Raw genomic sequence first — 26138 nt, 5'->3', positions numbered from 1 at the left:
GGAGACGGCGGCAGGAGGGCTCTGTGTGGTCTGACCAGGAGGGTTGCAAAGATTTCTACACCTAAAGCCTTGCTCTGGGTTCATCCCCTCAACAAGAGATGTGGAATTCCCTTTTTCTTAATTGGTCTCTCTCTCTCTCTCTCTCTCTCTCAATATATTTTATTGATTTTTTCAGAGAGGAAGGGAGAGAGAGAGAGAGAGTTAGAAACATCGATTAGAGAGCAACATCGATCATCTGCCTCCTGCACACCCCCCACCGGGGATGTGCCTGCAACCAAGGTACATGCCCTTGACTGGAATCGAACCTGGGACCCTTCAGTCTGCAGGCCGACTGAGCCAAACAGGTTTTGGCTTGATGGGTCTCTTAAGCACATGGGCTAATGGCATGAGAAGCAGCCGTGACCGAAGTAGCCCCGGCCCTTAGCAGGCTCACCCCAGGGAGAAGCGGCCCTGCCTAGGCTTCTGCCGCCCCGGCAGCTTCCGCCTCCGGACAGGAGGCTGGGCTGCCCTCAGCAGTGGAGGGAGCTAGCAAGCGAGCCTCACACCCCGGATGTTTGTGTATTCAGTGTGTCTAATCCGGAGGCTCCTAGTGTCCTGCTCTTGGGCCCGGTTGGTGCCGGAGTCACTTGGAGGGCCTACGCAGGGAGGAGACGCCGCCGGACTGAGGGCTGCTGGTCCTGGCCCAGGGCCCTGCTGGTCGTCATGGACAGAAGGTGAAGGTCAGTGAACATTCTCTTCCTGGGGCAAAGGGCTGGGGAAGGGGTCCCAGGAGGTGGGAACTCGAGGGCCTGGTGGGGAGACAGCCCACGGCTTTTCAGCTCCCGGCAGGCAGCGGGCGCTGGGGACATGGCTGTGGCCAGAGGAAAACGGGGGGTTCCATGAGTGAAGGGTGGGAATTCTTTCAGGCACTGACCCTCCTGGGCACACAGGGCACATTATTCTGACCCTGGGTCGCTGGTGACCCGTCAAACCTCCCCCTGAAACAAGTACCCGGAGCCGCCCCATCCTCCAGCTTTATGAAAACAAAACGGTCCTCTTTTGTACTGTTGTCAAGCCAAGGGAACTGTGCTCTGTGTGTCCTAATTTGCATAGCCCGTTTCACGCAGGGAAGATGGCTGTTTCATTTCCTCCACACACATTTCCACTTCCGGGGCGGGCTGGGCTCCTGCCCGCCAGCTTTGTGTCCCCCTCCAGCCCCCATCCCATGACACTAGGATGACAAGGAACAGTCAGGACACAGAACTTCAGGAGTCCATGATTTGGCTTTTATTTGAACCCAGGTCCCTCAGCACGGCCTGCCTGATGGGGGCCCCCGGGCCAGGCTCTGGCCTGCAGTCTCCCTGCCATCCTCTGGCTTCGGACCGCTGGCCTCGGACCGGTCAGTTGGTGAAGCGCAGCAGCTCCTCGTCTCCTGTGGACACAGAGGCTCAGGGAGTAGGTGTGGGGCTCGCCTGGGGTCCAGGGCAGGGGAAGGTTGGGAGGGGGTGCCTCATGGAGGAGGGAAGGCAGCTTGGGCCGAGCTGGTGGGGCCTGAGGCTGGGCCGGAGGCCAGAAACTCCCGCTTGCTGAGTGGCTAGATGTCCCCACAGTGCATGCACAGGATGATCTGACTTTCTACCTCCTCTGGCTTACGTTGGGTGCCGTTTCCCAGCGGGGAGTTAAGGCACTGTAGTCTTAAATGGCTGCTGTGCCCGCAGTGCTATTGCAGGCATACCTCGGAGATATTGCAGGTTGGGTTCCAGACCCGCATAGCAAAGCCACTACCACAGTGAAGTGGGAAGCGCAATAAAGCGAGGTGGACCTGCCCTGTCCTCCTCATAGCATGGCCATCATTATCAGTAACAGGTGCCAATAGCTGAGCACTACCGGTGCCAGGCACTGGGAAGTCTGGGAAATAAGTGATTTGTGCCTTTTTACAAGAGAAAACTGAGGCCAAAACTGGCACTTGCCCAGTGTGACCAGCCCGAATGTGGCAGCACCTGAATCAGCCCAGATCTGCCAGGCTCCTCAGACTGCCCTGCACACCCTATGCCTACCCTAGTATACCCGGTACCCCAGTTACCCCATCCAAGCTGGGCTGAGTTCCAGGGCTTGGCCTCACATGAAAGATGGGAAGCTGAGGCCCTGGGACTAAATGGGCTGGTCACCTGGTACAGAGTCCAGAGCTCAGCTCTCCAGGCCCCCACCTACAGGGCTCTCCCACCTGGACCCCGAGGGCCCCTTGGCCCGGCCTGGCCCCCCGCAGGGCCTCCTACCGTCGCCAGGGACGCCGCAGTACTCCTTGCACTCCTTCTCTGAGTAGAACTTGTTGCCGTTGCCTTGGCAGCCCCCGTACTGAAACTGGACGCACCTCCCCTGGACAGCATCGAACGCCCAGAGCTGGATGAAGGCTCGGCAGGGGCCGGGGACTATGGGGAGGTTGCAGGCCGCTGTGGAGGGGAGGGAGGCACAGCGTTAGTCATCCTTCCTATCGGCTAAGGTGAGGCCCAGGACCTGAGCCAGGGAACCTTGCTTACCTAGAACCCTAGTCCCATGCTTCTAGACGGGGAAGCTGGAGCCTATGGGAAGAAATAACTTGCCTACGGTCACCCATACGCCAATGGCACTTCCTACGACTTCAGGAAACTCGCCCTGGATCCCCACCCTGATCCCCTCTCGTAGCCACCGGTTCAATCTGCTGGTGGCCCACCAGGAGGATGGCGTTGTGAACTGCAGCGTGCACAGCGGCAAAGGGCCCAGACTCACCCACAGTCCTGCAGGTCTGCAGACACTCCTTCTCAGAGACGAAGTTGTTGCTGTTGCCCAGGCAGCCGCCATATTGGAAAGGCTCACAGGCCATAGACGAGCCGTTATAGAAAAACCTGCTGACCATCCCGAGGCAAGGACCTTCGGCGTAGCCCAGCTGGCAGGCATCTGGGGAGGGGCGGAACGGCAGCGCTTAACTGAGTGCCAGTGTGCAGGCTGGCCACCACGTCCCAGGCGTCATCTCAGTGAGCCTTCACCTCTGCGCCACGAGGGAGGATTGCCAGCTAATTTTAGAGATGACATTGAGGCTGAGAGGTAAAGCGACCTGCCCAGGCTCACACAGAGCTGAGGTTCACAATCATGTCCAAAATCAATGCTCCTTCACTCCAGAACACGGGGAGTTACCAGCGACACACACACCCACTATCCCATGTTGGTCCTCTCTGCCCAAAGCCTCTGTAATTGATAGTAGTAGTAGTTGATAATACACTCACCAGCACCCATACCAGACAGCCTGACCTCTTCGCCAAGCCCCGCCCCCATGCCTTGATGAAGCAAAACCCTACTGGATACCTGGACACAGCATGCTTTTCCCTCCCGCCATGAAGTCCTTGATCTCCTCACCCCTGCATCCTCCGCGCTACTCCAGCCTCTGCGCTGACCCCCCCTCTTGGGTCCATCACTTTCTTCCCTGACTGCCTCCCCCACTTGACCAGAAGCTCCCCAAAGACCTAGGTGCTTTGTCTCTATGACCCCAGTGCCCGGCACACGGTCTGGAGTGGAGCAGGTTCCATGTTTGCAGAGGGAGTTGTTGGTAAATACTGTTAATTACAGGAAGTCTCTCCCCATCTTTCCCCACCTTGCCCTCAGCCTGGTGGCCAGCTCAGCAGGTGGCCATGCTGTGATACAGATGAGGAAACCACGGCTGGGAGACCTCACCGTGAGACAGGGCCAGCCCTGGCTTCTTACCATGGTGCTGAGCCCATGCTTTGTCTCCCCTCTCCCCTCACACTTCCTGCGCAGGGCAGAGGACTTGATTTGCCTTTCCTAGGCCTAACCTGAACGCTAGCAGGAAAAGAAAAAAAGGGTTTTTATGGCCAGGAGGACAGCCAGGGTGAGTCAGCCACGGGTCCTTCCTTTCTGGAGAGTGACAGAAGAGGGTGGAAAGGTGCGTGATCATTACCTTCTTTCTTCATCAAACCAGTGACCAGTTGCCCAGCCCCCGAGCCTTCCTGTTCCTGGGGCAGCACAGCCCGCCGGGCTCTCTGGGGAGACAAGAAAAGAAGCTGTTGGGGGGACCTCGCCACTGTTGCTCACATGTACCCTTGGAGTACATACGCCATTTGTGTTGAGAATCAGGCTGTAGACAGAAGCACAAACACTAGCCTGGCTGATGACCTGTTTTCCAGAAAACGTCAACCTGAATTCCAGAACGGGCATCACAGGACAGAATTCCGGATTGAAACGAAAAATTAGAACCTCGTGGTACAACAATATCTCACATCCAACCTCCAGTTGAAGTGCCAGAAGGCTATAATGATGGAAAAGGAGTCTACCCCGCAGTTGGAAACCAAGGAAAAGTAGTGCTCCCATGTGAGAAGCTTGAAGGCACTGGGTAAAGAAGACGAGCTACACACACACCATGGAATACCACCCAGCCCTAAGGAAGGACGAGGTAGCGCCATTAGCAACAACCTGGATGGACCTTGAGAACAGATGAAATTGTCTGAGTGGAAGTTGGAACACAATCACTACTTTCCTGGAATCAGGGAATCTCAAGATTCCACAGTCTCAACACACCCCAAGGAGCTGAAGCCTTGCGCTTGCCCTTTTTTGGGGTAGCATTTGCTGGGGGGGGGGGGGGGGGGGGCAAGGGGGGGAGGCGTGGGGGCGTGTAAACAGAAGCAAAAAGAGTTAAAGGCCTTACTTGTCCTTCTGCAGGCTCGTTGAGGCCGTTGAAGGTGCCAGTGCCAACCCCCATGGGGAACTGTGAGTAGAAAGCACATATTAGAATCACTTGCTGAGTTAGACCAACATTGCATAATATCAAGGCTTAACAGCATAGCAAAGCAATAACTAATTCCTTCATTGAATCGTGGGCATAGGCAAGTTTTATTCCTAAAAGCAATGAAGAATCCAGGGGTAAATGCCAGCCTGGCAATCAATAATCAGGATCCTCCAGTAGCAGGAAAAAGTCTGGAAGGCTTGGATTAGATGGGGTTATTAACGGAAAATTGGGAAAATGTATGAAGTCATTAACTAGGAAAATGAAATCAACCCAAGTGGCCTTGTTCAGCATCTACAATTGTTCAGCACTGATCTTGGCTCAGGGGGGAGATTATAAAGATGTGGGAAAAGACACCATTTCCATCTCACTGGGTAGACAAGTCTGTACACATGGAACCGTAAGCCAAGAAAAAGCAGCAGCATAATAACAACTAATTGATTTAAATATGACTGGGAATTATGGCGACAGCAATGATCTGGACAACGTAAAGAAAAAGGGGACAGGAGGTGGAACATTTGTTCTTCAAATCATACAGACAACAGACATCCTCTAACAGTGCTTTCTCCTGACCTTGACATTGCCTGGAGACTTCTTTAAGAAGTGAGTCTCTTGTGGTAAAGAAATATCTACTTGGAGTTCAAGAAGTCCACTTCATTTTTTTTTAATTCATATAAAACTACAATGAAAGCTCTTAAAATTAGAAGTAGCTTCTGCTATATAATCCCTCTTAATGAGAATATATCTAAACCCGTGCCTCTGTCTACCCACTCTTCCTGCCACTTGGCCTCCCCACACTCGTGCATGTCACGATTCCTGGAATGATGTGGATGCTGGCAGTTTCCGGGTATGGAATTTTAAAAGAACTCAAATTTTGTTAATACTTTTCTGCATTGTTTTAATTCTTTATATATATATATATATATATATATATATATATATATATATATAAATTTTTATCAAATCAGTGGTAATTTTTCTTTAAAGTGTAGAAGCAAACAATATGTTAACTGTTAATTCTATGCAGGAATAAGGACATTGTCCTTTTTTTGCTTTCTTGTAGTTTTTCAATTTTCAAGAATACGTTTCTAAGGAAACATTATATATATTTATACACACATATATAGATTTATACACATACCAGCAGAAAAAATTAGGCTATGTAGTTTTCAAATAATCAGAGAAAAAAAGGATGGATAAAGCTCAGTCAATGTGGCAAAAAGCAGGAGACTAAAACAGAGGCATACAGAAGCCCCAAAGATCAAAAAGCAGCCAAGACGTTCTGCCCGGTGGTTTGAGAAGCTGCTTGCTCTCAGGTTTGCTCTTTTTTATTTTTTAAGATAAGGTAATTATATTTTCGTTTATTGAGTATTGTTACTTCATTATTAAATATTTCACTGGTTTTAGGCAGCATGCTAAGACCTTCTGTAACCTGTCATTGAATTCTAGCTCCTAGAAGGCAACTAGCTACCCCGTTTCATTTGAGAGAAAATCGAGGTCCAGGTGGTGCTGCAAGAAGCCTAAATGGCAGAACCAAGATTGAGCCCAGGTGGGACTGACCTCATAACCCCAGCCCCTCGCTGCCTTCCCCCGACCCCTCTCAACGACCCCACCCACTACCACCAGCACCACTACAGCAGGACCTAAGCGAGGGCAGCAAAACTCAAGCGGGGTGGGGGGTGGGGGGGCCAGGGAGGTGGAGTAGGGGAAAGAGTACTCACTGGGGCTGAAGTGGGATCCGGTTGCTGCTCCCCAGGGACACACTCCCCTAGGTCAGAGGACAGGAGACGGGGTGAGTGAGAGGACCACACTTGGGGGCACCCTACACCAGAGGGGGCTTTGCTGCTTTCAGGGTGCTGGCTGCTTGCCAGGTGGGCATTGCACTGGGAACTGCCCCGTGCAATGGCCCACTTCATGAATGGCTCCGCCCAGTGGCTTACTGCAGGCCATTCACAAGAAAAGCTACGGGCTGGTGGCTGCACCGTCTTCCCCATCGGCGTCCTCGCCACCCCACCACCAGCCTGCCCTCTGCACCATCACAGGGCAGCGATGGCTAACATGGGTTGAGCGCTTATAGGCCCCAGGCACGGTGCTATTGTATTTAACGGCTTTATCTCACTGACACCTCACAGCAGCGTATATGGGAGACAGTGTTACCCCCATTTTACAGATGAGGAAAATGAGGCTCTGGAAGACCGACCAGCTGGAAGCCAGCCACACAGCTCGGTTGGAACGTAGGTGCTCTAACTCTGGAGGCCATGCCTCAGCCCTAAGAGGTACCAGTGGAGTCTGGCTGTCACCGCACGTGGACACGTCACAGTAGCTTTGAACATTGAACTGGGTCTGGTCCAGGCTCTCCCAAGTGCACGCTGTGTGACTTGAGCAAACCCAGGGGCCCCAGCTGCCTTCTCGGTAGCGAAGACTATCACTCTGCTTATCTCAGAGGGTTGCAAGGCAGAACCAGGGGCCAGGAAGATGCCCTCTGGGGGCCATGAAGGATGAGGAGGAGACAGAAGTGTGAGGTGAGGCGGGGATGCCGCTTACCTCTGTCGGCCAGGGTGAAGATAGAGTCCTCGGGGATGCCCACACCCAGGGCGACCTCCCTGAACTCTTGCAGCAGGCTCTCCCGGAGCTGGGGCTCCCGCCCTGCAAGTGGGAAGCAGAGAAGATCCTAGAACCACAGGGCCTGGGCGGGCAGGACCTGCGAGGATTTTGCCCAGGAATTTTCATTTAGGGGAAGGCTGAAAACTATTGGTCCAACTTGACCTCTTCAATGCATGATGGAAAGGTAAGCTTCAGACAAGGAAGAGGGTCCCTCCAACCCCCCACTCAGGCCTCCCCACTCCCATACAGGGCTCTTCCACGGGTTCCTTAAGGGGGGGCTCTGGAATTCTCCGGTCTGGAATGTTAGAGATCAAAAGAAGAGGATTCTGCCTTGAATGAGAGATTGAGTTCTACCTCCTCCAGGCAGAGCAAATGCTCCCACTTGTCCTGTCACTGAAATTTATCAGAAGGAAAAAGCAAAAACCCTCCTTCCCTCCCCATGTCACTGTCCTTAAACCACAGGTCCCCTCCCACCCCCACTCCAATGAGCTTAGCTGGTGGCAGGCCATTACCGTAGAGCTTGGCGGTAATTGTGGGTCCATGGTGGCGGCTGTTTTTCTTGCTCAGAATGATGGCATACTCATCATAGTTGGTGTGGACCACATAGGATTCGATGGTGATGGGCCATTCTGCATGGGAGATGCAGGAAGATGAAGGGCTTAGTGGTCAGAAGACTCCCGTGGCCCGAGATCCTTCACCTGGTCACCCACACATCACCTGTTCAGCCATCCTGTCTACCCATCCCTCCCATATTCTTGTTTATCTATTCGTCCACCTCCTCCAGAGAGTTATCATTAATTCATCTACCATCCCTTCATCCATCCATCGTCTCCATATATCAATCCATAAATGGACCCATTTTCCTTCATCCTTCCCTCCTCCCTTCCTTCTTTCCTTTCTTTCTTCTTCCCTCCATTCCTGAAATCATCAATTTATCTATTAGAGGATTGATTAGTTCACTTATCTGCCACTCATACATATGTTTATTCATTTGCCAAACACTCGTTTATTCTCTCACTCCAACCATCCATCTACCCAAGCATTCATATATTCAACCTTGAGCACAATTAGTTAACACTCAGAGCATATTCAATAAACATTTGCTGGATAAATGAATAAACTCACGTCCAAGTGCCCCTATCACATGGCACCATGCACTCTGTGCGTGGTAGGTGCTTGGCAAACCTTTATCAGCTGATTGCAGATGCCTACCATGAGGACTGATGAAATATTGATATTACCTCACTTTCACACATGGATGTGCATGTGTGAGAGAGTGATAGAGAAACAGGAGGAGGGAGGGAAAGAGAGAGAAGGAGAAGGAGGAAGAGGAAGAGGAAAAGGAGGAGGAGGAGAGAGAGGAAGCATTTGGAAGAAGGCTAGATGACATCTCGGAACAACAGGAGGAAAGGTTAGAGGGGGAGACAAGGAAAGAGAGCTGAAGGGGTCAAGGAATTGTTGGGCGAAGGAGAGAGCTGTGGTATGTCCTCTGACGCAACCTACTAATAGTTCTGTGATAGAGGAACTTCCCAGCAGTGTCCGTTGTCTCGTAGGTCCCAGAGAACTCCTCACAGACGCCTCTCCTGGAAGTGAACAAATCCAAGGCCAGGTAAATGCTGGTCGAGGCCATGCTCCCTCACCCCCTTCTCCTTCCTGCTCTTCCCAAACCTCTCTCTCTTCTTTTTAAATCGGATAGTAACATTTTTAATGATCTTGTTTAACCCTGGTACCCTTCCCCACCCCTCCCACACCATCCCCAGGCTCACCGCCATCGAGTGCTGGTCGTGCTGATCTGCCCCTCCGTCGCTCCCTCTGCCAGCATCAGCGTGCTCATGCTCATCCTGTCCTTGTACCTCCTCAGGTGGGGGCAGGTGGAGCCCATGGCCACGTGGAACCATTTCCCGTAGAACTAGGAGGCAGCCACAGTGCTCGGGTTTGGATTTGCCTCTGACCTTGAGGAGGAGTTGGCAGATGTCTGCTCCCCTCCCTCCTCTGAATGACTCCATTGTTGGTGGCAACATCTTATCGCTAATGGGAGACCACACAGCTTCAAGGGCGGATGGAGCCCTGATGGTGGAGCTTAGGCACATGGCAAGCTTGGCGCGAGAGGTGCAGGCGGGTCCCCTGCCCAGAGAAGGCCTTACTCTGCTGAGAGCTGAGGGCTGTGCTCTTCTTTTGGATGGAGTCCCCACCCTCGTACCCTGAAGTCATCATCAACCACTGCTCTCCAAGAGCGAGTCAGGGGACCTGGCACTCACCACCTCTGAGAGCTGCATGCTGGGAAGTGTCGCCTGTCCTTGAGCTGATGTGGGACAGGCCTAAGGTCTCCTTTTCCTGACTGTGTGTCAGGGGGTTAGAGAGCCCTCCATCTCTGCAGAGGGTGCCGAGCCTGAGACCCTCCTCCATCCCAGACCCTTCCACTCACGACCCTTCCTTCTCCCTGAGAGGAAGTCAAACCCACAGGACGCACAGGTAGGACAGTATGAGAGCCCCTTACACCCATGTGGAGACCTGAGTAGACAAGGTCCTGTCCCGGGTCCCCCAGTGCCTGGGACAGAGCTGGGCCAGGAAGGAAGTCCCGGGGCTCCCCGCACACAGCACCCTGTCCAGGCCTCATATTCTCATCAGCCCCGATCTCTGTCCTGCTTCCCTTTCCCCATGACCCCACATGCCCGCCTTGTGCCCCCCAGCATGTGAGGGCGGGGGACCCGGGACAGGCAAACAGGTGCTGTGGGATGCAGTGAGTGGCTAAAGGTTGAGGGCTGGGCATTGTTGGGGGGCTGCAGGGCTAGCGGTCAGCATTAAACCTTTTCCGGACAGGTTCGAAGGTGAGGGCATTGGACTTGGGATGTCAGACGAGTCCCATAGCATGACAGGGGCATGGAGTTGTTGCTTCAACAAACCCCAGACCAGTGGTTGGCAAACCCATTAGTCCACAGAGCCACATATCAACAGTACAACGATTGAAATTTCTTTTGAGAGCCACATTTTTAAAACTTAAACCTTTTCTAACTCCACTTCTTCAAAAATAGACTCGACCAGGTTGTGGTATTTTGTGGAAGAGCCACACTCAAGAGGCCAAAGGGCCGCATGTGGCTCTTGAGCCGCGGTTTGCCGACCACTGCCCCAGACAGTCTGAGCAGGAAAAGCCTTTAGGGACCCACCCCTGAGTTCCATATGGGGAGAGCGAGACCCGGAGGCAGGCAAGACTTGCCCCCAGCCCCTCACCTCCGTCACCCCAGAGGCCAGCCTTACCCTAGATATGTCGAAGTTCTCTTGTACTTGGATGTTGTCCAGCAGTGTGGGCACAGGGTTGGCACTCACTGCCAGGCAGGCAGTCAGAAACAGGGTCCCGAGACTCCACATGGTGCTGGCTCCTCTCCTAGGGGGCTACTCACAGGCTCAGTGGGGACAGAGGAACTCCTGGACGAAGCCGGCTGCAAACTGAGGCTGGGGAAGGGACCTTTGGTGTGTAGGTGACTTTGGTGTTTGCCCTGCTCAACCAGGACCAATCAGGTCCCCGAGGCCAGGGCTGGTCGATCCCTGTAGGGCTCTGGCTGGGGCCAGGAGATCTGTTTCGGAGGAGGCGTTGACCAAACACAACAGACCGGCTGCGGCCCAGGCTGGGTTCAGTCCCAGAAAGGCTCCCCTTGTCATGGGGCATGTGAAGGTGAAGGACCCAGGTAGCTCTGAACTTCCTGCTGGTCACTCCACCTGGACCACCTGGGAATCAGGAGGATGAGCCTGATGGAGCCCATTTCTTAATGAGAAAACTGAGGCCCAGGGAGGGGAAGTAACTCATCAGAGACCATAGGGAAATCAATGACCTCCTGTCCCCAGGGTTCCTTCTCTCACCACTGTTTTCCCATAGCCCCAGCAAGTTATGGTAGAAACCATGATGATGATGACGATGATGATGATGATGATAGCAGCTTCCATTCACTGAGCACCTGCCAGGTTCCAGCACTTAACACTGACCAGGAACTGAATTCCATCCCTACAAGCACCCCATAGACTAGGTGCAAGTCCTCCTCTCACGAATAGGAAATGTGAGTCTCCCAGAGGCAAATGACTTGCCCAGGGTCTCCCATCTGGTGAGTGGCCTTGCTGGAGGAGGCAGCATTTGGTGGGGTTGAGAGCTGCCTTCTCTGCTGGCTGGGGTGCGGAGAAGTGGGAGCGGGAAGCCCTGGCTTCCGGTTCTGTGTGACTGTGGAGTGACTCTCCCTCTCTGCAGCCCACTTCTCTCAACGGGAAGATGACAGTCCCCGTTCTGTCTGCCAGAGCTTGAGGCCATGTGTGTGCCAGTCCACTGTCCTACCTGTGTGACAGACTCAGGGTGGGTCTGTCTTTGGGGAAACCAGGCCTTGTATAAGAAAAGCAAATGACAAGGAGTCATTAATAACTGAAATAGAGCCCGGCTGTGATGGCTCCGTGCATGGAGAGCCACCCATAGACCAAGAGATCCCGGGTTCGATACCCAATCTGGGCACAGGCCCATGTTGCGGGTTTGATCTCCAGGAGGGGTCATGCAGGAGGCAGCTAATCAAGGATTCTCTCTCATCATTGATGTTTCTCTCTCTCTCTCTCCTTCCTCTCTGAAATCAATAAAAATCCACTTATAGAAAGAAGAATCAATATTGGAAAAAACCCACAATAGAAATAGAACGCCCTGTTAAGGCTGCCTCCGGCATGCCATGATGGCTCCTCAGACCTTCACAGCAGGTCTGCATGAGACGGTCAGCCCCACTGGCTCACGGGAAGCCCGAGGCTCACGGGGGGAGAGGAACCTGGGCCCCTTTGGACAGGGCTGCTCATCCAGCCGCACAGTCTCTCTGGGGGAGGGGAGAGGCCCGAGGCCCGGCCAGGATGGCGACTGCTGTCTCCAGGGCTGTTTGCTCTCTCGAGATTATTAACCAGCACAGAGGGAGCAAACCCTGCCAGGCCCACTGGACTTTGAGCTGCTTTTAAAAAATTAACCCGGGACTCAAAGGTGCACGGCTGGTGGTGCTTAGGAGGTGCTAACAGCCTTCCCTCTCTGGCCATCAGGGTGGGTGACGGAGGCCCTGGGTCCCTTGTCCTCCCAGGGGACACAGGAATCCAAGATACCCGGCCAGGTCTGGAGCCAGGTCACGGGAAGGGCCACGTAGGAGGCCTCAGAGCCTCAGAGGGGTCCCGAGCCGTGGGGAAGAGAGGCCTCGTTATCAGATGAAAACACGGGTTCCGGGAAGGAATGGAAGTTGTTCAAGGTCATCCAGCTTGTGGGGTTTCCAGAAAGAAGGGAGGAGCTGGGCATTGGGACCTGTTTTTTGTTTTTTGTGTGTGTTTGTGTGAATGTGTGTGTGTGTGTGTGTATGTGTGTGTGTGTGTGTGTGTGTGTATGTGTTTGGGGGGGGTAGGGGGCGGTGAGGGGGAAACCTGGTGACTAGGCCAGCAGGGACATCAAGAACATTGGGCAGAACTAAGGTCAAAGGTTGTGGTCAAGGTTCAGGCCTCCCTCTGCTCATGATGGAAGGGGATGGCACAGAAGATGACCTTCTTTCCCCAAGAGGAGGTGACCAGCTGCCGGCCTTGCCACAAATGCCTGACCCTTGGATTTAGAGCCGAAGTCTACCCATTCCCGGCAAAGCCGGAGGTGAACAGCACCCTGGACTCGAGAGATGTCCTCACAGCCCATGATTTCAAGGCTTTGTTATCGTCCCCGACCCTTGTCCCAAAGAGCTAGGCCACTCAGAGATCCGGGTCCCAGTCCTAGTAAGTTGCCGGGTGACTGTGGGGCAGGGCTTCCCTCCCTGGCCTCCCCTTCCTCATCTAGGTCTCCAAACACGGGCAATAATAACTCACTTGACCAGGCTTAAGTAAGAACCAGGGAGGGGCATCTGTGAAAGTGCTCCCCAAGTGTACACACTGGCGGGACCAATGTCGTCACAGATGCTTAGCACAGCCTGTACCAGGCAAGCTCCACGCAGGCCACAAGAAGGCGAGAGCACCCCATGCCCACTAGAGGGCAGCAGAGGCCTTGTACAGTACAATAGAAAGACGGCGGGATTGCTCACAGCAGGCCCCTGACGGGCCTGGAGCCAGAGGCTCAGGCAAAGGCCCGTGGAACTGTCCGGACCAGAGCGCTCCTCCCCGAACCTGCTGACAATGGTGAGTGCAAAACATTCAGCGCCACCTTGTCTATCTCCACCCCGGCTCCAGAACCTGGGGCGCCTCTGCAAAGAGTTCCCTGGGAGGTCCTCCTGGCGAGCCAGAAGTGGGAACAGCCGCTACCGACCAGGAGGTGGCTGTACCCCAAGAAGTCACTCCAGGAAGGTCCTACTTCGTGCCATGAGCTGAGCGCTCCAGGAGCACGTGCTGTGGAGCCCACCCCTTAAGGTTCTGCCATTTTACTGCAATAGTAGTCATCTTGTGCAGACGGGGAAACCGAGGCGGGGAGATCAGGTGTTCCAGGGTCAAAGGGCAGGCAGCCAGTAGATAAGCGATTCATACGCAGGTTTGCCTCCCGGACACCCGAGTCACTCTGCTCCCCTCCCACAGCTGACAGATAGTAGGACCTCGGGCCATGCTCTCTGAGAGAGACCTGGAGCAGGGGCGCCTGATTCCTCTCCCTGGGCTCCTCAGGAGGGCTCTCCCATCCCCAGCGAGAGCATGCTCCATGTTTGCCCCCCGCAACCTGGCCCTTCTCTCCCTCTTCGGGGCCTAGCTCGGTGCTGGGGACTTAGTCGGTGCTTGGTGAATACGAACTCATTGACTTACTTAGAGCTGTGAGGACCACCCATATAGAAGACAGCTGAGGGAGACTGGGAGGTGGAAACCCTCTCCAAGTCCTTGAATAATTAATTACTCGCAAGAGAGGGAGTGATAGGACGAGTGATACCATTTAAAAAGCAACGAGCCCTCGCTCTGCGGTGGCTTTTCCTTGGGCCTCCGATTTTGAATTAGTCTGTGTGTCTGGGAGGATTTCCCAAGGCTTCGTCCCGCAGTGATGGTTAAGCGGCTGAGCTTTGCACCCGGACAGACCTGGCTTCTGGTCATGGCCATGACCCCTTCTGGCCGGTTAGATCTTCACTAAGTGGCTCCACCTTTCTGAACGTGGGGCTTTTTCTCTGAAATGGGGTTAAAAAGAGCTCATAGTGGTGTAGAAGAATTAAATGATGAGAAACTTGTCATGTTCTTGCTCTTTGGAGAGAGCCTAGCAAATAGTAAATGCGAGGTGCCCTGGGGGAGGGCCCTGGGGGAGGGCCCATTTAGCGTCCTGATTGTGAGAGCTGGTTGCTGAACCTGGAGGAGCAAAGGGTGAGGCTCTTTGGAGCTGAGTGTCCTTGAGGCCTGGCTGCTCTGGGACAGAGCTTGTGGCCCAGGGTCCCATTCCCCGGAGAAAGGGCTCCCAGAGAAATAAACTCCCAGCGGCCCGCCTGCCCCCAGGAAGGTCCCAGGCAGTTCCTCCCCCTCTCAGGCTGCTCTTATCAGTCCGTGAACGCAGGCACCCAGGGCCGGCCTGACTCCTGGCTGGCCGAGATGATGTCACCCTGTTTCCTCGGAGGGACTCAGCTTTTTTCTGAAACCAAGCGGCATGCTAGCCTCTTGGGAAAGTCCCGCTGGCCTTGCTTCAGCGAAGACAAACGATCCCTCCCAGTCAGCTGCCGGGGAAGGGCAGCAGGAACCCTTCCCAGCCCTTTCCTTGGGCGAGCGTCCTGAATGGACACTTCTCTCCCGGGAAGAATCCCTGCAGGAAGGAGCCCGCAGAGCTGACGTCAGCGAGTTCATGAGTATATAACCGGAGTCCAGACCTGAATGCAATTCCTCTCCTGTGAGTAGGGGGATGGCAGAATGTTTGTGCCAAAAGCATCCATTAGTAATAACAACTAGCATTTAGTTAACTCTGACCGCATCCCAGGCTCTATCCTAAACAATGTATATGAATCCCCTCTTCCATCCTCATGTCAGCCCTTATGAGCGCTTCTTCACTCCTCACAGGGTAAACCCACCTTAGCCTCACTTTACAGAGGAGACTGAGGTTCAGAGACCTTGACCACCTTGCTCAGGCTCACACAGCTCTATGGGGGGCAATCAGAGGTGGAGAGAGGGAGTGGGTGATTCCAGCTCAGGCTTCCCAGAATCCTGCTTCATTTGGGTGGTTTGTAAAGGAATCCTTTATCGTTGTGGTTGGTGTGGGTTCCTCCGTGGAGGGATAAGACCTCGGGAAGTCCCATCCTCTGCCCCATCAAAGGCCTCGGCATGGTCTGGCCTTGCTGGGTTGTGCTGGGCTTTGACGGAGACCAACTTCTCCAGGGAGGCTGCCCCATGTGCTCAGAGGCTCCTGAGCTGGATAGAAACTGCTCCTCTATTTGCCCTTCCTCTGTGGTCCTACTGGGTGGCACTTGGCATGGTGGCTGAGGACACATAATCAAGACCACCCCGGTACAAATAGACCACCCAGGTACAAATCCCACTTCTGCCACCTGCCAGCGTGTGACCTTGGAAAAGTTCCTGAACCTCTTCTTGCCTTGGTTTCCTAACTGCAACACGAAAATAATAATGGACCTACTTCTCAGAGTAGTTACGAGCAGTCAGCGAGTTCATACATGGCAAGTACTGGGAACAATGCTTGGCACCACATACATTTGCTGATTGTCATTCGATCCATGGCTACCAATTGTTGCCTTTATTGTCCTTTCCCCCCAATTGTCTGGAAGCTCCTTGGGAACAGATAAGGCTGATCTAGCAGGCCTGGCCTTCAAGTAGGGACTTAGTGTGTAACAGATGAGTGTGTGTGATCAGAGCCCTGAGCTGAATGAAGGTTCCTGAGGAAGACACCTCGGGCCAACTCCCGAAGGTCTTCCTGGATGGCTAGCCCATGTAGATGTCAGTGATGGCCAGGGGGCTTGTCTGGCTCACATAGTAGGTCTGTTGCTACATGCTTCGAACTCAGGTCTCATGACTCCAGTCCTAGTCTCCAACGACAGCCCCAATCAGTCTACAAGTTCTAGCAGCTGCTACTCATTGTTTCAGAGCAAGGCCACCCCTACCTGCCCCACCGGGCCCCACCTGTGTGTTTGCTTAAAACTGTGGTCAGTAAATTGCGGCTCACGAGCCACGAGCCACACGCGGCTCTTTGGCCCCTTGAGTGTGGCTCTTCCACAAAATACCACGGCCTGGGCGAGTCTATTTTGAAGAAGTGGCGTTAGAAGAAATTTAAGTTTAACATTTTTGGTTCTCAAAAGAAATTTCAATCGTTGTACTGTTGATATTTGGCCCTGTTGACTAATGAGTTTGCCGACCACTGGCTTAAAATAAAGGAAGATGAGTCCTTTGGAAGCTCGACCAGAAGATGGAGGCAGGGGGGCCAGAGGATGGAAATGGAAAATGTCACCTAAGAGGACACAAAATAGCCTTCGAAGCGGTTGAAATGTTGTCTATAACATTGAATAAATGTGAATTTGGGGCAAATGTGTCATTAAAGAGAAGAAAGACCCCGAGTAAGAGAAAGCTGGGCACTTCTGAGGGAAGGTGGCAGAGCAGACAGAGGTGAGGCAGGGTGTTCTCGGCAGTAGGATCTTCACAGACTCTCACTCTGACTTCACCTCATCAGGCCTCGGGGCCTTTTACACACAAGTACCCGCAGGAGTGATCTTCCCGGTGCTCATGCTGTCCCACAACCCCTCCTGCACCGGCTGGGAGTCGGGTCCCCAAGGATCTGGAGAACTCATACAGGGCCCCTAATCATCTAGGCTGCTCTCTAGATTGGCCAGCATTCTGGAAACTTCTGGAGGACCCTCAAGCTCTTGGTGAACATCTCTACCCCCAGACAAAGATTCCAGAGACTCCTTCCTAACGTCTACACAAGGTTTTAAAACTTCAGCGAGATCCTTCAGGGATCCGGAATTCTGGGTGATCCCTTCAGTGGTCCAGGATTCCCGAGAACCGCCCTCACCCTGTTCTAACGCTCTGAGGTACCAGAGACCATCTTCTAAGTCTAACTCTCCTGGAGAACGACGATCTTATTTCATGGGGCCAAAGCGCCCCGAATCCCAGCACTCCGGGGAAGGCCTATCGCTTCCAGGGTTCCAGACACGTCCTCTGCAATTCACAAATCCTCAGGGAGGACTACAGGGTTCGAAGATCCTGATAGGTCACTGGATCCCATGGATGTCCTGGTGCTTCGGGTCTCTGGACAAGTGGCAGCTCTAGAGTGAGCATGGCGCCTGGGAGATGGGGGACGTGGAGACTTATCCCCTTGCGTCTATCTCTGGGAAAGGAAGTGGGAGCTCTGCTGAGCTGGAACTAGGAAACTGGGAAATCGTGGCTGGTTCCAATGGGAAAAGGAATCATCCAAACACAAATGAAGCAGCAACAGCCAGGTCCCCCTGGGTGGTCCCTGTCTGTCCTCCCAAGGCAGCTAAGGAAAGTCTCACGCTCAGTGCCAGGGGCTTTCCCTGCCTGGGGTCGGAGACCTCCCAGCAAGCAGGGCCATGATGGAGTGAGTGAGATAAGGGCTCCGGCAGGGGAGGAGCCACCCAAGCTGGTGGGGCATCAGAATCACCTAGAGCAGGAACAGTGACTTCATGGCATGTCAGGCCCACCCTCCTCCCCTCCCTCGGGCCTCTGCACAAATGTCACCTGCGTGAGACCTTCCCTGCTCCTGACTTAGAGCTGCGCCTGCCCTGGCCGAGGGACCTCCCACTGCTTGGCTCCGCAGCATTGACCACTGACCTCACACGGACATTGCTATTTTCTTTTTGTCCATGAGGATAAGGATTCTTATGCTTTGTTCAACGCTGGCCCACCGTGGGTTCTCAGTAAATATTGGTTTGGATGATTAATTTTTAAAATCCAGATGGTCAATTCCATCGAATTGCCTTGTTGGCTACAAGTTGCTTTGGGTTATTAGGGGTGTCGAACTCAATCAGAGAAGGGGCCAAAATCTAAAATCCAGCCTAAATCGCGGGCCGAATGGTTTACTGAACAGTCATAAACTGTCATTGTGATGGAAACGCAGCGGAGTGCAGTGATGACAGCGTGGTGCGGGCCACATTGCAAGGCCTGGCGGGACGGATTTGGCCCGCATGCCTTGTGTTTGACACATGTGGGTTAACTCATCTGCCATAGGCAAAGCTCCGTGCTGCCCTCCTTCCACATAGCCGGGGATTTGATCCCCATGACCATCCCGAGAGGATGCTCATCATTTGATTCCCCGTGCTGTCCCAGTGGTGCATAATAGTTGCTCAGTTAAAATGCGTGTCATACATGAAAGGAGATGGGACCTGGAATATTCAAGATCACAAGGGGACACACACTTCTGCCAAGAGTCCTTGCCTTCTCTTCCTCAGACTCACCCAAGAACCCCCATCCGGGATGTCCCCAAGGGAAGTGAGTGACTTACAGGACCAGCCAGACTTGGCTCTGAGGCCTCTTTATTGTCATGTACATGTCATCATCTGCTGCCTGGCTTCTCCTGAACCCAGTCTCATTACTCACAGTCCGGGGTGGCACCCTACCTTGACTGCCCCAAACGGCCCCCCAGCCGTCACCCCTGACCCTCAGGCATGGCCCTTGCCCAGCCAGGCTGCAGAATGGATGGGCAGCTGCTGTCCCCATTTAACAGATGGGGAGACTGAAGCCCCAGAGCATAGAGCCCAGCCCAAGGTCCCACGGCGGCCTCCTGTGTTCCCAGTCTGCGCTCAGCAGGGAGGGAGGACTCGGCTGGGACTCCGTTTGCTCTCGTGTGGGGCTGGCTGGCTCCGGCCGCGGCGCAGGGAGCTGCCGATCTGGTCTCTGAGGGCCTCCAGCCTCCGGGCCAGGTTTGGAACCGTGGCCCCACCTGAGGGGGACGGGGACACTCACGGCCTGCACTACCCTGGGTCATCAGGTCAAACATCTCTGGGGAAGCTTCAGATGGTACCTACTCCCCCCCCCCCCCCCCCCGTCCCCTCTCCTTCCTATATGCCCTGGGCTTTGGTGTGCATCTGGGCATGAAGGTGGCCCTGGGAAGAAGAGAATTCCAAGTCTGGAAACTAGGAAGATCTTAGGAATGACCCCCTGGCCTGTGCCCTGTTTCAGAAATGGAAAGACTGTTCTGGAGAGTGTGCGTTCCAGCCTGGGGATCCCAGAAAACCCTAGGGGCTCCCCCCTCTTTCCCTTCCTCACCTCTCAACACCGGCGACGTGTTCGGGGGCCCCGGGGGCAGGGGGGGTGCAGAGGGCACCACCACCTCCTCCTCCTCAGTGAGAATCTCCGCCAGGACTCGGGTCTGAGTCCAGTCGCTGTGACTCCTGGGCCAGGGTGAGTTGGATGGTGGGAGGTGAGCCTTCAAGTGCCCAGGCCTCCCCTGCCCCCCATCCCAGTGCCCCAGGGCTGGGCCCACCTCTCTCCGGGGCCCTTGGCAGAGCCAGGGCTGCACGGGGGCACCCAGGGTGGGGGCCGGGCAGACAGGGGAACGCCGTCGGGGGCCTTAGGGCCAAACACCTGCAAGAGAGACCACAGCGAACACGGTGACCTCAGCCCTGCCTCTCTGTGCCCCACTTCCGGGTGCTGATCACAATGCCACCAGCCCTACCACACCTGCCCCGGGGGCACCAAGACTGCCGGATGGGCGTGAAGGGGAGGGGTCTTGGTTGCTTACATCTTCTGTGGGCAGAATCCTCAGTGCCCGGCACAGGGGCTGGTGCGAAGCAAAGCGCTCAGAGGAGAGCCAGAGAGCGAGCGAGTGAAGGAGTGAAGAAGCAAATGCATAAATGAGTGGCATGTAAGGGAAGGAAGGAATAAGCAAATGGCAGAGCGAGTTCCTGGAAGAAGGCAGGATGGGGAGACGGAGGCGCGGTAAACAGTGATTCTGGACCCCGGGCAGGAGCCCAATCAGCCACTTTCCCCAGGACCCAGCCGACCCCTGGATCAAGGCCCCAGCTCTCCTAGCCTCCCCCCCGCCCCCCTGCCTTTCCTACCTGGGGCAGGTGGAACTCCCTCCGTGGGCAGGCCCAGTGGGCCAGTGGGGCTCGGCACAGGGGGCAGAGGTGGCAGCAGGGGCAGGAGCAGAGGGGTGGCAGGGCCTGCAAGAGGGCATGTCAGAGGCCCCCTGTCACTCCTGTCTCCCTCTTCCCCCCACTTCAGGCTGGGCAGAGACTCACATGGCAGGAGGGAGCTGGCGCCATCGCACAGGGACATGGTGGGGCTGGGCCAAGGGGGGGCTGGTGGAGGTAGCAGGCAGAGAGGAGGCGCCTGGGAAGAACAGGGGATCTGTGCCTGCCGCCCTCAACCCTACCACCAGGCTGGTCCTCACACCCTCCGTTTTAACAAATACCCCCGGGCACTACGGAGTGCCAGGCACCGTTTGCAGAGCTCAACATACGAACTCATGCGACCCATCTTTAAGACAGCCCTAATTGGTGGGCACCGTATCACCCCCATTTTATAGCTGAGGAAACCCAGGCAGAGAGAGGTGGCCTGCCTCACCGAGGTCACCCAGCTAGTAGGTGACAGAGCTGGAATCGGAACCCAGGTGGCCTGAATCCAGGGGGTCAGACTTCTAACCGTCCCATTCTCCCACCTGCCCTCTGCCCCAAGGCCTGTCCCGGGGTTGGGGGCCGTGCTCACCACTCCAGCTGCTGGACCTGCTGGGCCAGGACGCGCTGCTCGTCCCGGGCCAGGTCCCGGCTGCTCTGCAGCTGGCTCTTCTCCTTCCTGGGAGAGGTGGCAGGAAGCAGGGCTGGTGGGGGTATCAGCCAGCCCCGCGCTGCAGGGCAGTATGAGCCCCAGCAGGTAGGTGGGGCCGGAAAGGAGTCAGGGAGCGGGCAGGGGGCCGCTGGGCAGAAGGAGTGGGTATGGAGTCTCCTGGCCAGGCCCTACCTGAGCCTCTCATTCTCCAGCATGAACACCTGGAGCATCCCATAGAGGTTCTGCTGGGCCCAGGCTACGCGGGTCCCGCCGAATCCAGAGGCTGCAGTAGGAAGGGGGAGATGGCTGGAACCACAGGAGCCCAGATGCTCTCCACGTCCCACCTGCAGCTGGAAGCTTATACCCTTCAGGTCCATCTGGCTCAGCTGGGACCGTAGAAGCCGGTTCTCCGCCTGGAGCTGCAAGATCTCCGTTTCCAGGCGCGGGGGCTGCTTTGTCGCCGGGGACTGCAGAGAGAGGCCGGAGATGCCATCCGCAGAGTGCAGGGCTCCGGGAGTGGGGCAGGAGGGAGCCTAAAACCAGTCCATGCTTCCCCCTGTGGGCTTCGCACCCTGGCACAAGGCTACGCCCACCTGGAGGGGGCACCTGGTCCCAATGCGTCGAAGTGCCTATGGCCTCAGCTGCGTGCCAGCTGGGCAGGGCGCCCTCTAAGCCGGACCCAGCTCCAAGTCCAACCCAGAGTCGGTTCTGTTCCAATCTTGGTTCAGACCCCACACAAGACTCCACATCAGATTCCCAACTCAACTCGGACTTAAAAACGATACTAGTTGGGATCCAGGCTTGACCCTGAATCACATCCCAAATCACACTCTCACCTGGGACTTGCCACAACTCTGACTGTGACCCTGGCCCCGGCCCCATCTGACCCAGTCATGGCCCCATCAGCAAGATTTCAACTCTCATCCTAACTCTGACTCAATCCCGGGTTTCATCTGTGATACCAACTCAGGTTCCGACCATTGCCTGACCCCGACCATCGCCCCTGCCACCCCCCTGCCTGGGTCTTCCTTCCCTCACCTTGGGGGCCTGGGGCCGGGTGGTGACCCGCTGAGCGCGGCTGGCGTACCGCAGGGTGCTGAGGGTCTCAGGAAGGCACTGGGCGGAGGGTGACACGCAGGCCACCTGGGGAGGAGGCCCCTGAGCGTTCCTCTCTGGGAGCCCCTCCCTCCAGCCCCCCTCTTCCCTGCCGGCCCCCCTCCCCTCGGGTACCATGAGGGTGACCCCGCGCCCCCTCAGGGAGTCCGCCAGCAGCTTGGTGAGCTTGCTGTCTCGAAAGGGGATGTGGCTCTGCTTCCGCCGCGGGTCCAGCAGCAGGGAGATGCAGTGGCCTGGGGGGTGGGGGGGAAGAGAAGGCCCAGCGAGGTTATGCCCCTCGCCCGGGGCCAGGCAGCTGGTCTGTGCGGAACAGGAACCTCCGCCCACACCCCAGGGCCCAGCACAGGGCCCAGCATAGGGGCCCAGGGAACGCCTGGCAAAGGGACTGAATGAAGAGGCGTCCCCTCAGCACGTGGCAGGTGAAGGAAGGCCCTCGGCGTGGAGGTGGGGAGACAGGTCTGTCCCTTCTTCCCTTGCTCGGCCTCCGTGTCCCAGCCGCGCGGGGACAGGCTGAGCGTCTGAGGGCTCCTGCTCTGCACTTGAGTGTGCTACCCCCCAGGTTAGAATGCAGCTTCATTCTAACAGAATCACGTTTACGGGGTCTCTAGACTCCTCAGCAATGTTCTAAGAAGGGGGACGCCCGTCAGCTAGGAGGCCTGTAGCCCTGGCTCACAGTTCTACACTACAACCCCCTGTCTCCTCCTCCTCCTCCTCCTCCTCCTCCTCCTCCTCCTCCTCCTCCTCCTCCTCCTCCTTTTCCTCCTCCTCCTCCTCCCCTGCTCCCTGCTTCCTGTACAGCTACAGGCCAGGCAAGGGGAGGGACTCACCCAGGGCCAGCAGGCTGCGGTTGATGCTGTTGGCCTCAAGCATGAGCTCCCCGCGGGACCCGGTGGCCGCCACCTTCTCGCTGCCAGCCAGGTCTACGAAGCACAGCTTCCCACCAGCAGGGTGTTCCCCGAGATCCCCAGGAGGCATCTGCTGGGCCTGGGGGGGAAGGGGGTCAGGGCTTGGTGGGGACTTGCTTTCCACTCCGTCCTCCGGTGCACACCCAGGCCTTCTCTCTACACCCGGAGGCGGACCCTGCGAGGGCCCTGCGCCAGCCTTTCCCACGCCGGCCACTCACGGTCTGGCGGCGGATGTGGAGCGTGAGCAGGGCATGGCTCCGGCTGGAGGCCTGGTTCAGGGTGTGTGCTGAGCTCCTTCGGCGGCTGAGGCCTGGAGGGGGGAAAGCGGCAGCACCCGGGCCTGAGAGGAAGAGCAGTAACAGAAAAGGGCCAAGGCATCCTGGGAGGGAGGGGCTAGCCTGGAGCCAGAAAGAGGGTGATGATGAGATGCGGGGTCTGGCTCCAGCACGAGCAGGTGAGCCGGGTTCAGACAGGACTGAGTGGAGGAATGCCAGTCAGAGTCACGTTGGATAGACGTCCCTCAAACTGCTGTGCGAAGGGAGGGGAGCGAGCAGAGAGGTCAGCTGGAATAACGGGGCCAGGAGCCCGGAGTCTCACCCAGGACCAGCAAGCAGGCTGCGGTGAATAACAACACATCTCATAAACACTGGATGAATGAATGGGACTGGAACAGAGGGGCCCTATAGGCTAGGCTATAGGCGTGACCTTTGCCCTCAGGACATTGGGAGGGTCTGGAGGGGAAGAGGGATGTGGACTGCCGCCTGGAAGAGCACAGATTGGAACGGGGGAGCCTTGAGTTGGGAAGATTTCTCTAGGAAGAAAAAATAAATAAATAAAAAAGAGGCTGACTGAGGCAGAGGTCCTGGCCCAGAAAGAGTTTGAAAGGCAGAACCAGCAGGAGGTCTCAGGCGGGATGGGGCATCCTTGGGCGGTGTCTGAATTGTTGTTGTGCTGGCCCTTGGCTCCCACAAGGGTCACCTCTGGTCATCACAGCTCCAGCCAGGGGCCCTGAGGGCATTCAGGGAGCAGTAGAGGGACAGGCTTCCCTTGACCCCAAAGCTCCCCCGAGGCAGCACGCACCCATCTGCAGAAGTTCCATCAGGGCCCCCAGACTCCCAAACTCCACCACCCGCAGCTGCTCCACATAGAAGCCCCGAGTCTTGTTCCAACGCACAGGGAGGGGCCGGGGGGACCCCAGGCTCAGCAAGTCTAGAACCTGGGAGAGGAGGAGGGTGGCGTGTGAGGGAAGGGGCCCGAGTCCAACCACGCCCCTCCCAGACCTTACTGACATCAGTCCTCCCCTCCCCCCAGTCTACCCCCTGACCCAAGCCCCATGGGAAGCAAGGCCCCCATTCAATTGTGCGCTTTCATTCATCCCCGTCCCCACCTGCTCGTTGTAGATCTCCAGGTAGGAGGCGTGAAGGGTGACAGGGGCGCCCAGGTGTTGCACGCGGTCTAACAGCCAGGCGAAGGTCCTCTGCATGATGCCAGCCAGGCTGGGGGGTACAGGCACCCCCTCACCCTGGGGGCAGAAACACTGCCACAGTCATAACTACCCTTCCTGGCGCCTTTCCATTCTATGCCTCAGGAACAAGGCCAAGTTTCCGTATAACATCTCATGTACTTCCCGCAGTCAGTGCTATCGCTTCCATTTCATGGATGAAGGCTGAGCTTGTCAGTAAAAGGGACAGAATCTGCCCTAGCTGGTTTGGCTCAGTGGGGGGACTGAAGGGTCCCAGTTGGATTCTGGTTAAGGGTAGGACACCCTCCCACCCCAACTTTGTTAATTCTATAATATCACCAGTAGGGGGCATGCAGGAGGCAGCCAATCCATGACTCCCTTTCACCATCGATGTTTCTCTCTCTCTCCCTCTCTCTTCCTCTCTGAAACCAACAAAAATATATGTTTTAAAAAGGGACACAATTTGAAGTCTATATTGGGCAAATCCTTCCACCTCCCTGGGCCTCAGGTGCCTTGTCTGCAAATACGTGGGGCTGAGTCACACTGAGCAAGGACCTTCCCTGGGGGGTGCCTGCTCTCTCAGGGGCTCCCTCCCCCCATCCTCCCTCCCCTGACCCTGGAGGGGGGCTCAGCCCACCTGGGGAGGAGGCCCCGTGAGGGTGTAGGTCTTCCCGGAGCCGGTCTGGCCGAAGGTGAAGACGGTGCAGGAGAAGCTGCGGGCGGGCGGCAGGGGTGCGTGGCTGGATCTGGGCAGCGGGCGTGGTGGGGGTGGTGGCGGGGGGTAAGGGGGGCGGACCGGTCAGGGAGTCATGGGGTGCGGAGCATCCCCAGGGCCTCACTCACCCGCGCAGCGCCAGCTCCCCGAGTCGCCGCACACCGCTCGCCCGGAACACGTCCTCCTGGGTGCGCGCCCCGTCCAGCACGGCGCCGAAGCGGAACGCCACCTCTGGGCCTCCGCCCGGGGGGCTCACCTGAGGGAGGGGGCGGTGGAGAGGGGGCGGGGCCTTGCCGGGGAGGGCGGGGCCAGGTCGGGGAGGGCGGGGCCAGGCGGGGCCGGGGAGGGCGTGCCCTGGGATGCGGGGCGTGGCCAGGCCTGGGAGGGCGGGGCTCGGGAGGGCGGAGCCCGGACACAGTCGCCTGGGGGAAGGGAGGTAGGATGTTTAGGTCCTGGGGGTGGGAGGGTTCTTCACCTGCAGAGTCCGGGTCCCCGAGCAGTGCACCGCGCTCTGTTCCCCCCGGCGCAGCTCCGCAGCGCTCATGGGACGCACCCTGGGGTCCGACGGGAGGGCGGAGGGTCCATCCCGATGTCTCTCTCCATCGGCCCCTTCCTCTCAGGCACCGCCTCGCCAACCTGCACCCACCTGAGCACCACCTGGATGGGCGTCTCCAGCCCCTCGGGGCCCTGCTCCAGGCTCCGCGCGGGGTCCCTGTGGCAGCGAGGCGAGTTAAGCTGTCCCGTGCCCAGTGGGCCTCGAACCTCCCGGGACCGCTGCTTACCCATCGGGGGATCCCCGTTCCTCCATGTCCTGCTTCGCTCCCCGGAGTTAGCTCTGCTCCGGTCTCTCTCGTTCCTTCCCCTCCACCCTGCCCTCCCTTCTCCACCACACTGCAGCTGGCTGTGCACACCTACCTCCCCCACTCCATCCCCCCT

The 26138-nt window shown here is 56.5% G+C and overlaps 2 protein-coding genes and 1 long non-coding RNA gene across 9 annotated transcripts; 1 reads left to right on the top strand and 2 right to left on the bottom strand.

The window, feature by feature from the left end:
- Positions 1 to 328: 328 nt before the first annotated feature.
- KIF12 (kinesin family member 12) lies at positions 329 to 26138 on the bottom strand. Of its 5 annotated transcripts, XR_006739882.1 has the most exons (20): positions 25985 to 26138; positions 25849 to 25914; positions 25678 to 25756; positions 25331 to 25458; positions 25125 to 25233; positions 24413 to 24562; positions 24106 to 24241; positions 23244 to 23335; positions 22948 to 23104; positions 22235 to 22353; positions 22043 to 22147; positions 21369 to 21471; positions 21197 to 21287; positions 20945 to 21031; positions 20479 to 20569; positions 20296 to 20400; positions 19719 to 19819; positions 19502 to 19626; positions 18942 to 19175; positions 329 to 353 (listed from the first exon to the last, which is right to left on the bottom strand). XR_006739882.1 is itself a non-coding variant. In XM_045572094.1 (19 exons), the coding sequence occupies exons 1-19, from the start codon at positions 26008 to 26010 to the stop codon at positions 19036 to 19038; spliced, it is 2010 nt and encodes a 669-aa protein (XP_045428050.1). In that variant the 5' UTR covers positions 26011 to 26138; the 3' UTR covers positions 18910 to 19035. The 5 variants fall into 5 exon arrangements, 4 of the variants coding, with proteins under 4 accessions (XP_045428050.1, XP_045428051.1, XP_045428052.1 ...); XM_045572094.1 differs by lacking the exon at positions 329 to 353 and having other exon boundaries at positions 18910 to 19175; XM_045572095.1 differs by lacking the exon at positions 329 to 353 and having other exon boundaries at positions 18911 to 19175; positions 24413 to 24547.
- LOC118704387 (alpha-1-microglobulin/bikunin precursor) lies at positions 1244 to 10797 on the bottom strand. 3 transcript variants are annotated; one of them, XM_045572099.1, is made up of 11 exons: positions 10610 to 10797; positions 9121 to 9263; positions 8861 to 8937; positions 7867 to 7983; positions 7295 to 7396; positions 6472 to 6518; positions 4673 to 4732; positions 3929 to 4010; positions 2746 to 2913; positions 2256 to 2429; positions 1244 to 1411 (listed from the first exon to the last, which is right to left on the bottom strand). In XM_045572099.1, the coding sequence occupies exons 1-11, from the start codon at positions 10718 to 10720 to the stop codon at positions 1380 to 1382; spliced, it is 1113 nt and encodes a 370-aa protein (XP_045428055.1). In that variant the 5' UTR covers positions 10721 to 10797; the 3' UTR covers positions 1244 to 1379. The 3 variants fall into 3 exon arrangements, with proteins under 3 accessions (XP_045428055.1, XP_045428054.1, XP_045428056.1); XM_045572098.1 differs by having other exon boundaries at positions 7867 to 7989; positions 8867 to 8937; XM_045572100.1 differs by lacking the exon at positions 4673 to 4732 and having other exon boundaries at positions 7867 to 7989; positions 8867 to 8937.
- Positions 9463 to 22017, top strand: LOC123651280. The gene is made up of 3 exons (XR_006739883.1): positions 9463 to 9473; positions 16888 to 16892; positions 21511 to 22017. It is a non-coding gene; the product is annotated as an uncharacterized LOC123651280 (long non-coding RNA).

Source organism: Pipistrellus kuhlii, unplaced genomic scaffold, assembly GCF_014108245.1.
Source record: "Pipistrellus kuhlii isolate mPipKuh1 unplaced genomic scaffold, mPipKuh1.p scaffold_m20_p_43, whole genome shotgun sequence".
NCBI lineage: Eukaryota > Metazoa > Chordata > Mammalia > Chiroptera > Vespertilionidae > Pipistrellus > Pipistrellus kuhlii.
This window is presented reverse-complemented; position numbering and strand designations above follow the sequence as displayed.